Genomic DNA, 14,490 nt, shown 5'->3' with positions numbered 1-14,490 from the left:
ATAAGTGTTCTGCATGTTAGGAAACGGTTCAAAAGTAGGATCCTGTGGGAAGGCACCACTATTGCCCAGAGGTGGGTTCCTAGAACGCTCTTTCTTTTTTTCTTAGGCTCAGAAGGGGCTCTCATAAATTCAGCAAACTTCTCACTTTGTGTGAGCTGCATAAACACATCCACTGCCCTTGCCAAACGAGCTTTAAACTGGGCATCATCTTCCTCTTTACTTGGCATGTCTTCTGGCTGCGTTACATCCTCATAACGTGCATCTTCTGTAGCTTGTTCTCCTGCAAGTACATCCTCAGATTCAGTCTCTCTCAGGAGTGGTCTCCTGCTCTTCCTCATCATCATAAAATTTCATCATAGTCATCATAGTCATCTTCAGAGTTTGACATCTTGCTGAAAATTTCAGCAAGGGCTTTCCTCGAAACAACCACGAGCTCACCCCCTTAAGAAAGTTGATGATGGTTCCGGCAACGGAACCTTGAAACCGGCCTCTGGTAGAAACCAAAGTGCGGTAGACTAGCAGTCACCCAATCCAATTGTAGTCCAGCCAATAAACAAATAAATAGGAGCTCGAGAATGACACCTGTTGGCCCCAAAGCTTGGCGCCCCTTTCGGTATTTCTTTATTCAATTTCAATGGAAAAGTTTTAAATGATTACAACATGGCCATTCATGGCTCGTATGTCTGCAAGTCCAATCTGCCAATCCTCAGGACCTCTTAGCATAGAGGTTACACAGCTTTGTGTCCCAAGAACACCACATTGTTATCTCCTCTAATCTGCTAAGTCTGTACATCCATGAGGCCTTGAATATGCATCTGACTGAACCATGCACATAGCCATAAACTCAGCCATGAAAACAGTCCACAAAACTCCTCCAAATCAGCCCACAATCTTGTCCGGTTTCCACCCTCTGAACTGCCAAACCCTTCCTCTCACAAAGGGCCAGAGAGAACAACTCCGGAACACTCACAAGCCAGTGAAAAGAGAGACTCCATAAGACACCACCTGCAGTCCCACCTGCTCACAAAGAGAGAGAGAAACTTACAGTCTTTATGTTGCTTTCCTCCAGAGAGAGAAAGAGAGAAAAAGCAATTCAGCCCATCTGTTTGCACAAGAGAGAGAGAGAGAGAGTCCAGCCCCTGTGCGCCGGCCTGTTGCAAGAAGGAGAAAAATCTGATGTTCTGCCTGTGTGCACCGCCTGGAGATTGCTCGCTTCTTCTCCACGAAAAAGCCAGCCCCTCTGTGCGGACACGTATGCTGCAGTCCCTGGTTGCAGCCCGACTCCTACTGCCAAAAGAGTATGTGCGTGCTGTAGCGCAGCCCTACTTCTCTCAGTCCAGTCCAGCCCACCTCCTGTTCTCCTACAGATCTGCGCAGCTATTCACCAGAGAAAGGGGGAGGTCCATGCACTGTTTAGCCCCTGCCCGCCAGTCTCCTCAAGGATGAAAAGCACCTCTGCGTATCTCTGCAGTCGACAGATAGAAGAAAAACTCTACGTGTAATCCTTGTAGCTGTTTTTCCAGGCTTCAAACCAGCCCTGCTTGCCAGTCCCTCTTTTCCCAAAAAGCAAGAGATAGAGAGAGTGAGAGAGAGAGAGCGAGGGAGGCGTGTACTCCAAAAGTAGAGTAGCCCCCCCCCCATAAATAACCTAGGGGCCACTTAAAGTTTTAAAACTTTCCTAGGGGCCACCCAAGGTTATAAAACCTTATGAACTTTAATTCCTTGGTTCCCCTTCACACTTGGGGTTGTCCACACATGGGTCAATAAACCTTAGCCCCAAATATGAACCATTAAATATTTATCTTGCTCACTGACCACCATACTCACACTTATGCTGTACCAATTTCACAGGGTCATGACACCTGCAATTTCTTGCAATTTCTGAGGAGGTAGTGGTGGAGACATCATTGGAGACAGCAGGTCGAGTAGCCATTCTAGTGGAGTTCGGACTGGTGTATGGAGAAGAGAGTGACTTTACTAGATGTTCCATACCGGGTTGGAGCGGTTGAGCATCATTTGCACCTGTGCTCCAAGTTAAGTAGGAGGGGATGTCACGTGCACAAATAAGATGGGGATTGGGTATGCATTAGAGGACAAAATAAACAATCAAATGCAACCCTTTTAGGATGTATTGCATGACTTTCAAGAGAATAGATTGCAAGACTGGACATTACATAGAGTAGGGCTTCACCTACAATCCGTTTCGCCCAAATTACAGTATCAAAGATTTACAGATTGATCATCCCTTGCTCATGGTTTTCAGAGCATGGAAATGGGATATGGCAATTGAACAAAACATAAAAATGGTGGAAGCAAAATTTGCAAGTGATATGGAATAGTAAACTCCCCCTCAAAGAGAGACTATTCCTATGGAGATGTATTGCAGGAGTACTTCTTGTTGGCACATATTTGGGAAAAAGAAAAATTGCTACTGCTAAATGCGTATGGTGCTCGTGCTTGAATGAGACTATTCCTCACTTGTTATGGAATTAGACATATACCAAGGAGTTCATACATCACGTATTAGTATGTTTAATTGCCAGATTTCCGGGCGTATGTTTTTCTAGAAACTTCTGGATCTTTAGCAGATTGGTAAGGAACTTGACTGACAAAGCTCCTTTCTTTGCATGGACAAGATTTTGGGCACTTTGGACAATCTAGATTGGTCGCGCAATCGACTGGTTTTCCAGTCACCTCAGATTGACAAGTGTTACTACTTTTGTCAATCATTGCATCAATCTTTATGTGACTGTGTTCAGCTACAACTAGGTGAGTTGCATCTAGACTTGTTTTCCACTGCTTTTAGTTGTATATTGTATAAGAAGTGCCCTCATCTTGGGGGCTCTTCCCTTTACACAGTAAACAAATAGAAAGTGTGGTTTTACAAAAAAAAAAGTTTGCGTGTGAACCACCCATTAGTATGTGTAAGTGTGCCTATGTGTGTGAACAGCCTCTAAAGGCTAGATATTATGTGTGTGTGTATGTAGTAAGCAATGATTTCCTCTCATGTGCCATGTGTCATTGTATTAGTGTGTGTGATTGAGTCAAAAGATAAGGGTCTAAGCCTATAAAAGCATTGTACTTGGTGAAGGATTAATAACATTAATCTAATTATCATTGAGTCATGCAACACTTTGAGCTTGGTCATCTTTCTTTCTCGTGAGCTTCGTCATCTCTCTCACTACCTTTGCACACACTCGCACCATGGTTATCTTCCATCCACCTTAGCGTGTGTAAACACCTAACTTCACGGTGCTCGCTCAGCCTCCACTAGTGTTGACATTTTGGAAAGTCTCGACTCTCAACAAAGTTTGCAAAAACAACACTCTTTTCGAAAGAATACAGTAGGACTGTATTGAAGTGTAAGGTGATGTGCTTTTTTCATTCGTAGAGGTATTGCCCAGCATGGTTTATTGCAGGATGTTGCTCACTCTGATTATACAGAGGATTGACACCAGTTGGGAGATTATTGCCAGTATTACAGCATGGCAGATCTAGAGAGCTAGATGCATGGAGGCTATTGAGGGTGTCTAGATTTTTGGGTCTCAGTGCATTAGTACTATATGGGGTGATATCATCCACACTCTTATGGCTACTTGGGCTCGCATTCAGGGGCCCTCTCGTTCTACGCAGGCGAAGCGTATGATATTTATGCGGGAATGGGACCATGGCATCTTCTTTTCCTCTAGTACCACAGGTCTTACATGGCATCATGATGCTCCTCAATGGTTGAAATCACCTTACATATTGGGGTGATTCTATTCTTTTCCGGCTTATAGCTGTGATTGTTGTATGTTTTTCTCATACTTAATAGAAGTCCCTTTCTGAAAAAAAAAAAAAGTGTAAGGTGATGCTAGCAGCGAGCATTTGGTAATGAACATCACATACACATTTCTGAGTGTGTATACTTAAAACTTAGTATTTAATCAATATTTTTTGGAATGAGAGCAATACCCAAGTTTTCCTTTAAGTCAACAATGTTCTCTAGCTAACCCCATGTTTCCATAATAATTTTCTACACCTTTCCTAGTTGCTATCGTTTGCCATGCCTCTACTCTTTTCTGATGATGTGGAGTTACCTTGTATGGCCCCCTCTTTTCTCTCATGAATTCAAGATTGGAGTCCTCCTTTTATCCGACTCTAATGAGGAGGTTGCTAAACCTTGCACATCGAAGTTGTGGCTTTACTTTGATCCTGCCCTCCTTCAAAGATTACAGGTTCCCACAAAGCTAATAGAAAAGGAGGGTGTAAGCTACAGTTTCTAATACTGGCATTATGATTGAGGAAGAATTGTTCCTTAATCAAAATCAGTTACAGCTCACCATTGAAGGGTGTAACAAGTTGTCTAAGAAGGAAAAAAACTTTCTTAGGTATATTTTATGATGTAACTGGGTGATTTTCCATACTAATAGTATACAATATATTTTTCTCATTAAAAAAAAAACTTATTCATTCGGAATTCCAAGTGAAAATGGTTGAAATTTTTATGCAGGATGAAAATTTTCCAGCTAGTGAGCTCAACAAGGGGGTTCTTGGGCGTGGTTGGCAAAGCCCCAGGTTTGGAGATAACTTCAATGATATAGTTTAAGTGGATTATGATTGAAAATTCACTTTGTGGTGGTAAAATCTCATTTGCATGAAGTACTAATGATGTGTGTTTGAACGGAGGGTTGTATTGCTGCATTGATGTCTTGAAGTCTTCAATATGTTGTGCATACTTTAGAGAGAGTCTTTTTTCTCATGGTAGCAGGATTACAGGTTTTGTCCTTACCCTCAAGAATTAGTGGTGGAATTGGAATGCCCGTCAAACATAGCAAGTTTACAACTCTTGTGTCATGAGTATAAGGTGGGAACATTGGAGCTTAACAGGAAACAGTTCTCAAATAAATTAAGAAGCTATTTGGGTGTTACATAACTCAGAGCAGCACTTGTTTATCAAAACTGTCTTGAAATTTATGCAGATTGCATCAAAGGTGGAAGTTTTTGTGAGTTCAGAGTCGCCATGGGTGAACAAGAAGTCTATCAATCAAATGAAACAATTAGGGTGGGTTACAATACGAGTCCATGTTTTATTAATGCCTCATTCTCACCCTTAATCATCTAGTCTAGAAGCAACGTCAAGTATCATTCTGTGAAGGCTACTACAAGTAAATGATTGTGGTGGTAAGCGAATCTGGTACATGGTACTACCACCCCATATCAGAGTTGTTTGTGGGCGAGAAGAAAACATGGGGCCAACCTGATAGAATGTGAGCTGTATGCCAAACTTGAATATCTTTGAATCCGATGTCAAATGCCTCTGAGGAAGTTGGGATGCTTTCATTGGCATGGAGGTGGCATGTAGACAGTTCATATTTCAAATAATCTGGCTATAATCTCCAAGTCAGTGTCCCCCTTGCAAGGCAGAGGAACAAAGCATGTAAGCACCATCGAGGCTAAGATGATAGGGATGTCAAGCCTTGCCTCCAGTTTGAACAGTCCTTTCATGAGGGGATATCTACAGATCATACAATCTATGATTATAGAGGCACGATGCAGGTTAGTTCCTTGGATTTGGTTTCAGGGTCACCATTCTGACTCCATCACCCCCCCTGTGGACACGGACTGGAAGATCGTTGGAGCTTTTCTGGAAGACGGGTCTGGAGATCTGGTTGTATAGAGGCCATGGAGGGCCAAATAGTCTTCCCAGAAGAATGGTGCAACTTCCATGGGCTCTCCTTTCATGAGGGGATATCTACAGATCATACACATACAATCTATGATTATAGAGGCACGATGCAGGTTAGTTTCTTGGATTCAGTTTCAGGGTCACCATTCTGACTCCATCACCCCCCCTGTGGACACGGAATGGAAGATTGTTGGAGCTTTTCTGGAAGACGGGTCTGGAGATCTGGTTGTATAGAGGCCATGGAGGGCTAAATAGTCTTTCCAGAAGAATGGTGCAACTTCCACGGGCTCTCCTCGTTGAACATTTGACAAGAACATATCATTCGAATGCATAAGCCAGTCCTATGTTGTGCTAACAAAGCTGATCTAGAGAACTAAAACTTAAATGTATGATACTTAACTATGGGATTCTCTTTTTACAGCTGTTACAGTTTTCAAGTCATGTCCCATGATACACATTGTAATACTGCTATATAATTTGGCAGATCCGTTTCTTTGGATCCAAATGATAAGACAAGGCACCAAGCTCGTGAATTGAAGAAAATAAGTATCGATTCCCATGCCGTGGTTGTTCGTTTACTACTACATACATGCTTTGTGAATAAGATGAATGCCTACAATCAGGTGATTAACTACTGCATTTAAATTTATCATAATGGGTGTTTTTTCTTTTTGAAATTTACCTGTGTTCTATGAAAGGTTTGGCACCACAAGTAAAATTTACCCACTTTATATGTGTACCAAATAGAAAAGGTAAAAAAAAAACATACTGAAAACTGATACAGCCACAAACACTAAGAGCCATGAGTCACTATGTGAGGAGAAGGATCAATGAACCAATGCTTCCCCGAACGACCAACAATCCTCATTAGACTAAGCTTGGTATCTGGGATGATCCCCTCCATGCTACATCTCTGCTTGAATGGAGAGTATAAACCCCTCCCAAGACGCTTTCTCATGTCCACCTCTTTTAGCCATTGGCATCTCAACCATGTTCAATGATGCAAGGCAAAACCACAGCTGAAATAGAAATACAAACACCACCTTTGGTAAGTGTTGCAGATGCGATGGCCCTGGTGAGTCATGGCAACATTGTCTTTGGGATTCCCGAAGGCCCAGTAGGTCTGGCGGCACATTCTTCGCCTTTTTACTTCCGACCTTGCCATTGTCTGCACTGTTACTGGGGGCAGTTGCCTGGCTGGCAGAGGCTGGCCCAACACTATTCTACGAGGACGACGGAGGAGGCTTAGCCCTCGTGCTCTCGCACCACCGCATTTCAGCGGTGTCAGTAGCTACAGCCCCTGTGCGATAGTGGACCCCAGAGACTGGCACATGCCACTGGGACCTCATTTTCAGCTTGGCTGCCTGGCACATTTGGAGAGTGCTCTGCAGTGAGACAATTGGAGGTGAGCCCACTCCCCCTGCGGAGACCATTCAGGCTATCTGTCTTGATCTCATTAACGCCCTGCAGGGATGCCTAGAGTGCCAACAAGGAACTCTGAGCTCATGCAGAGACGGCGGGCTGCTTTCTATTGCACCGGTCCCTTCTTCTCCAGAGAGGTGCTTTCTGCTGCACCTGGAGTAAAGGTCCCTTCTTCTCCAGAGAGGAGGGCACAGTCACATGGCATTACATGCCACCAGTTTGGTTTCCCCCCTCCACCCCCCCCCCCCCCCCTCCTCTCAGAGAGCGGCCAGCCATGGAGGGAGCCCCCCCTTCATTTCCACTGTCCTGGACAGTGTTGTATTACGCCTTTTGGCAGACTTCTTATAACTAATGGAAGGATCTATTTTTGGGAAAATATATGTGGTCAGAGTGGATGGACTAATATATCCAAGGGATGATTTATAAATTAGCATGGGGCATGCATCTGAAAGTACTCGGCATCCTCTGCATGGTACCGAGTAAGTTGTCATTTATAAAATATTAAAATGGTTTGTAGTGCTGTTGTAATATAAAGTAAGTGCCATTGCATTTTTTTTTGGGATATTGCTGTAGGTGGGGATAGTTGCTCTGATAATCACAGGAGAGCCTCTGGTTGATCAGTGTATGAAGTCTATTCCGACAGAAAATTCCCTCCTAAAAATTCCCTGGTATGCTTCTACTAGTTCTCAACAGACTCTCAATATCTGCAGAAGTTTCTGTTTAGCCAACCATTCTTTTGTATAATTTAACCAATTTAATTAAATTTTTGGACAAGTGTGCCAAAATTACTTTCCGTGCGCCATAATACAAACCTAGCGTTTCAATTACTAAAGAATGACTAAGGTAATGTGCACGTGCTTTGAATTTCCATACATGTGGTTGTTGCTGGGACTTTGACATGGGGAAGGTTGCTTCATATTTTGCTTGCTATGTTTCAGCCTTAGAAAACCTTTTTTATTATGTTGCTCCGCCAGGCGGACTGGTACTGCTACTACTATTCAGAGAATTACTCAAGTCCAAGGATGGCAAGGAGATCAATTTACTTGCGAGTTCACCTAGGCTACCTTTTTGAGCCCCATTCTATCTAACCAATTGCCATTTAGCTTGGGAGCAAAGAACATTGAAGTTAATTTCTCATCACTGGCCGTTGCGTCCAAGAACTATTTATTTAAAACTAGACCTACAGAGAGGTCTTTGGGGTACAAGGGTTACCAGCCCATTTTCCAATATGACTTCCTCTAGCACGCCAATGATTTAAGAGGATTCTAAGAAGGGTAAGAATGGTAGCAAGGGGGAATCCTTAAGAAACTCTGTTATTTTTTTTTTGGTGAAGGGTCCCCCTACACGTCTTCAAGCTCCATATTTTATCTTCTAGTTTTTCAAGGGGCAGCTTCAATGTTTTCATGCTCAGCTTTTTCCCTTCTAATTTTTCTCATGGTAGGAAGGTGCTGTGTCAAGAGGTTTAAGAAGTTTGGAGGGCTTCTACCATGGTTAGGATGCAAGAATCTTTTTGGCAGGGACTCTCAGCAGAGGAGATAGATGACACTAGACTCTCCCTTACTCTCTTTGGACTCTACGCAGAGGAACCAGAAAAATTTTGTTGATTCTTTTGGAGCGATTGGCTTTGCATTTATGCAGATGATGTTGGAGTTATCTAGGTGGTGGCGACTTCAAGCTTGCAAACCTATATGCAAGTAAAGTAGGCTAGAGTGAAAGATCATAACCTTGGTCACACCAAGGTCAACTCCAAGGTCTTTAGCTTGGCAAAACTTTTGTATGACATCTAACTGTGCTAACAGCCCCTCTTGAGAAAAAGAAAAAAGAAAAGATATATGAATGTCTACGGGCCTATGAGACAAATCTGTATACAACAAGTCCATGTCCTGAGTATCATGGAAAGAAAAACTGAAATGAAAAGCTAATCCTAGTCATATGCAGCTCACTATGCAGTCACTCTCTAGCATGCTATAGATGTACAATCATGATAAGTGGTATACTACTAATTCCACCCAGTGGAGATGGTGGGGTGTAGTACATCATACATGGGGCATGGGGCGAGGAGGACTCTCACATCTGTTGTGCCCTGGTGTAGCCTCTGGACTCTCTCCTCCAATAATCGGCCAAATTAAAGTGCCAAGTCCACCTAGTCAGAGCTTTGACTGAAGCTCACTTTGTCTCGAGACATCTTGGACACTTGCAACTTCATGTGTACGGAGGATTTGTGAAGCCACATCTATTGACAAGAGGAGATCACACATAGTCCAGAGAAGGCACCAACTACATAGCCAGCCAGGTCGTGAAATATGTTCTACAGCTAGGCCCTTAAAAGATGAGATTCTTTGATGGCTTTGCAAACCTATTTTTTGAGAATGAGCTGCAGCCTTATTAGAGGAGCATTTGTTTTGAACTCGCTCGTACTTCAGGACACTTTTCTTGCACCTGCTAGATTACTGGTCTTTTAATTTGTCATTTCTTTGTTGCAATAGCATTTAGGGGATGCTGCAGACATCATCTTCTATTACAGATTGTACACATAGTCGAGTTTCTTGGTCTCATAGTGCATCCTCAAAAGCTTTAAATTGTACTCTACATACTGTTGTCTGATGCATCACTTAAGGTTGTGTTGAGATTAATGGCTGCAACAATGTGCTTTTGGAAAATTTGAGTGCAGGGTGCACATACCCTCTCCTAATGTGGTGAATGATGCTCTTAACAATTCGGCCAATGATGCTTTAAGCAATATGGATTCGAGAACTGCACAAGAGATTATACTAGTATGTTCTTGACCATCCTATCAAACCATATCAGGAAAGATATCTGTCCTGCCTTTCCTTAGTTTTGTAACATAAAATGAGAACTGAACTATAGTAGTCAAAGTGTTTTTGGCTAATTTCATTTACAATATGATGGATGCAGTTACGAAAAGAGAAATTAAAAGCTGTACAAAATGAAGATTATGATGAAGCTAAAAGGCTTAAGGTAAATGGCTGCAATGAAGTAACTCATGTCAAACATGAAACTCAAATATTCTTAGATAAACAAGCACCACACACTGAAACGATGTGCAAGAAGGCTTATTGTAATGACTTTGGGCAAGCCATAGGGCAGAGGTCTCTTACTTGTCATGTAGGTTGGAATAGTTTTTGGATTAATAAAAGTAATGCTACATGATTTTTATTAAATGTCTTTGTGAGAGTGTTTGGTCAAATAAAGTGTCCGGGAAGTTGGGGTACTTTTAATATGTTCCCCTCATGGTTTTGTCAGGGGCATTAATCAAATGAAGGCCATAGTTTTCGCAAACATAGCAGAGATGCAGATGCATATGTACGACTTTCATGCAGACCCAGTTATGCTTGCAGAGATAGATCCTATGGAGCTGGGTAAGGGGGACATCATAGCACATTGGGCACATCATTAGATATGGGCAGGAGTTTCTTGGACATGGGAGACATGCATGAGCTGCTGATCTACAACAGGATGTCCCGTTGGCCCACCTCACATAGCATGACTTGCTTCCCTCATGGGGGTGGCTCTAGCACCATGGATTACTTGATGGAGTCTCCTTCTCTTATGTGACATGTTTGGGACTTCACCATCCTTCACTCCCCTCTTGCCACCCATCCCAGATCTACCTCCACCTTCACCGCATTCACTTTCATCATGACCTTGACTTAGTCTACTATGATCACCTATACCGCCACACAACCGACCACGATCTCTCATCATCACTCTCAGCCATCACAACACATCTCACATCCATTCTACATCCTTTTCTCCATAACCTTTGGTGGCTCACTGCCTCAGAACGGGTGGTATGTTGATGAGTGTAGAGTAGTGCGGCTTCACCTTCTCCGGGAGAAGGAGATTGGACGGACCTTTGCATGCAAAATGTATAGAGATTTCTGTTGCCTGACCCACCAGAAGAAGGATGCATTCTTGGCAGGGCACACATTGGAATTGTACCAACTTGTTCTGAGTGTGGACACCTTGGATGCATGGTGCCTTTTGGAGGAAAGGAAGACACCCACACCCATCCTTGAGCGATTTATATGGGAGACCTACACACGCCACCTATAAAACATTCCAAATCAGCCTCCCCTGTCCTAGACCACATCCCCTACCCAATCTCCGCTAGCCTTTTTGCCATAGCCAATGTCACCAAAGCACTGTTGAAGCTGCATAGTGGTAGAGCTAAGGATCAATAGAGGACCTTTGCATGGAGCACTTTGCACATGGATCCACTTCCTCAAGATGCTTTTGCATCTTGTATAGCGTTTGGCTCTTTTCGTGTTTGTCCCTTTTTGGGTTTATGTCCTGTATAGACTCCTTTTCCCTGTCTTTTAATTCGACCTTGGTTTTGATAGTTTTTTATCCTTTGTTTTTCTTGGTTTTAGAAGGTTTTGGTTTCTCTTTTGGGTTCTGTTTTAAAGCATGTTCTTCTACCCATGTTGAGGTATTGTCTTTTACGTTCTTTTTGATTGTTTGTTGTGCCTTGGCTTGTAAGCGTGTAAACACATTCAAGGGTACCATGGACAATTGCCCATTTTGTACACTTAAGATGTTAAGAGTTGTATTTTGTGAGAAAAGTTGCATTGAAGCAACTCGTCTTGGGCAATCTTGGAACATGTGATCTATGGCACATCGTTCACACATTGGTCGCAAGGTGTCAATGACTATGGGCATGAAAGTATTCCAAACTATGCAGTCTGCCACCTTGTGAGGTCCATGACAATAGAAACACTGAAGTGTTCGATTAACTACCTCCTGAGCAGTTTCTACCCTTTGGACTATTTCTGTTTTGTGCACGGGAGATGGAGGTTTTGAGTCCATTGTGGATGAAGCGGGGCACTTTTTATAATCATGGTCAAAGGTTTTACAATATATATAGTATAGAAAAACAAGTGTCTTGTATGCACAATGAGGATTAGGATGGTCCTAGTGATTGCATTCAACATAAGGCATTTCGCTCGTCACTTTTAGAGGTATTAAGGATGTATTCTGCAGATCTTTTATGGACTTTGTGTGAAGGCCTTCCCAACCAGAAACACCATTGTTCCCATCCATAAGATAGGAGACTGAAACTCGCGGCGGCGGGTGCCCGGGGGACTAGGGCCTTTGACACACTTGTTGATACCATCAATGCATATTAAAACATTTAAATATGGCCACAGCCTTAACACATATCCATCATCACTTTGCATAAAACATAAAGCTGGACAAAACATCCACAAATGCTGCAAATGGAGCTTGCACGAGTGACACTGCATAGAGGCCGGAATGGGCCGACCCCCCCCTTGGAGTATTTTATTACCCAAGGAGAATAATATCATGTACAAGCTTTGAGGGCCTTACTCTCCCCACGGGAGATGCCGGATTATCCATATACAAATGCCATAACACAGCCCAACACGAGGCAACCAAGCCGGAACATAGGCTGTAGAAATGCCGAGCCAACAATATAATCCATATACCTCCGTGTGGGTACTGATTCTTCCCCAAAAACCACGGGTCTTCATGCAATAGAGCTAGTACAGCAAGTACAACTCTCCATTCAGCCGGTACAGCAGGTACAATGGCTGTTACAGCAGGTACAGTGGCTGGTACAGCCAGTACGGTGGCTGGTACAACAAGTACAGCAAGTACAAAAGCTGGTACAACAAGTACAGTGGCTGGTATAGCCGGTGCGGTGGCTGGTACAGTAGGTACAGCAAGTACAGAAGCTGGTACAGCCGGTACGGTGGCTGGTACAGCCGGTACGGTGGCTGGTACAGTAGGTACAGCAAGTACAAATGCTGGTACAACACATACAATGGCTAGAAATCATAATAAATGATTGAATACCCTTGCCTTCAGTATTTCTTCGCGATGGAAGCCTCCAAAACAGTCCCCAACAGCCGGTATTCTTCATGGGCAGCCTTCAAGTGAGAGAGAAAGAGAGTAGCCATCATTAGGGAAGCCTTCAACGGTGGTAGAGGCTAGTGTGCAGCAAGAGAGCCTCCATTAATGAAGAGGGGGGGCTCCAATTTATAGATTTGGGCCTCCCATGAGCTAAAATGGCAAGAGAAGGCTACAATGACAAGTGGAGAGCCACACAATAGCTGAAGTGACAAGTGTGAGGCCACTTGTCTCACTTTGATCCTTTTTCTAACAAGTGTCAGGCCACTTGTCTCACTTTGGTCCACTTTCTTGCCACATGTCCCAATCTAAGAGATGGGTCCTTCCATAATCTTTACCTCTAAAAATATCCCAACTGGTAGACATTCTGTCATAGGCACTTTGCCAACTCTTGGTATTTGCTCAATTCCAGATGTAATGACGCGAACAGAATTTCCATCGGAGTCGGGCCAAAAATAGCAACTCTCCTAAATTTTAGGAGTGTGGTCCTTTGTATTCTAGGATAATCCCCCATTCCCAAAGCTTGTACTTTCCAAATATTTAAACATCCTGGAGTCCACCAGACCCCTTTCAGACTGGGAAATGTCCAGGCTGGTGACAGAGACCTTACGGATCTCAATAACTACCGCACAATTATGATTGGTTATACCTTGGCCAAGATCTATGGGGCTTTATTGGAGGCACAGATTTACACTTTGGACCTTGAACATCAAGACAGGCACGCTTTAGAAGGAACTAGTCAACATTGGATCACATCTTTATCCTTAGGGCCATGATTAAGGAGGCTAGAGCACACTGGCACCAGGTTTATTGTTGCTTTGTGGATTTATGACTTGGTCCCCATATCACTACTTCTTGGGCGCTTACAAAAGCTCCATTTTTCACATGAGATGATCTGGGGAGTGATGGCACTTTATGAGTCCATGACCGAGAGCACCAAACAAGGGGCCTTTGTGGAGGGATGAGAAGCACTATTGGCGTCAAGCAGGGTTGCTGACTCTCTTGGGCACTCTTGGCTGTACATTGATGAGATCTTGGGGTATAATTGACCGATTGGGTGGCACAGGCTCGTGGCTCTAGCACATATGATAACGCCCATTCTCTTATGTGCATATGGTCTAGTCCTTTGTTGCACCTGTAACACTTTAGCAAATGTGAGGCTTATTATTAGTCTTTATCGATGTAACCGGTTTATTTCCTTTTGTAGATGTATTTGGCTTATTACTGTTCATTCACTGCGGCTGGTTGGTGCTACCACTACCAAATTTGGGCCTTTTAAATGGTCTAGGAAAGGGTCAGTATCTAGGGTTTCTTGATGTAGATGGATCTGGTGCTTCAAACTCCTTAGGAGTACCATTTTTCTTCTCACAATTGATAGCTAAAGATTTGGTAGTGCTAAGAGAATGTGGGCGAAACATATTCACTTCAGCTCTAATGGTTAGCGTCAAACCTGCTACAAACTTTCTTCTTTGCTCACGAGCTGGCCAATCACAATACGCATGGCA

General features: G+C 43.3%; 1 protein-coding gene across 1 annotated transcript in view; it reads left to right on the top strand.

Moving 5' to 3' along the window:
• LOC147632432 (uncharacterized) overlaps nt 1-14,490 on the top strand; it is a 130,692-nt gene that overhangs the window by 38,204 nt on the left and 77,998 nt on the right. The window contains exons 2-8 of the mRNA XM_086807256.1: nt 4,493-4,557; nt 4,759-4,846; nt 4,962-5,044; nt 6,153-6,291; nt 7,664-7,758; nt 9,762-9,864; nt 10,007-10,069. Of these exons, the coding sequence (XP_086663382.1) occupies nt 4,493-4,557; nt 4,759-4,846; nt 4,962-5,044; nt 6,153-6,291; nt 7,664-7,758; nt 9,762-9,864; nt 10,007-10,069 (636 nt within the window). The remainder of the gene's footprint in view (nt 1-4,492; nt 4,558-4,758; nt 4,847-4,961; nt 5,045-6,152; nt 6,292-7,663; nt 7,759-9,761; nt 9,865-10,006; nt 10,070-14,490) is intronic.

This window comes from Cibotium barometz, chromosome 13 (genome assembly GCF_041138505.1).
Source record: "Cibotium barometz isolate CiBa-2024 chromosome 13, ASM4113850v1, whole genome shotgun sequence".
NCBI lineage: Eukaryota > Viridiplantae > Streptophyta > Polypodiopsida > Cyatheales > Cibotiaceae > Cibotium > Cibotium barometz.
Note: the sequence above shows the minus strand (reverse complement) of the source record. Positions and strands in the feature narration are given on the sequence as shown.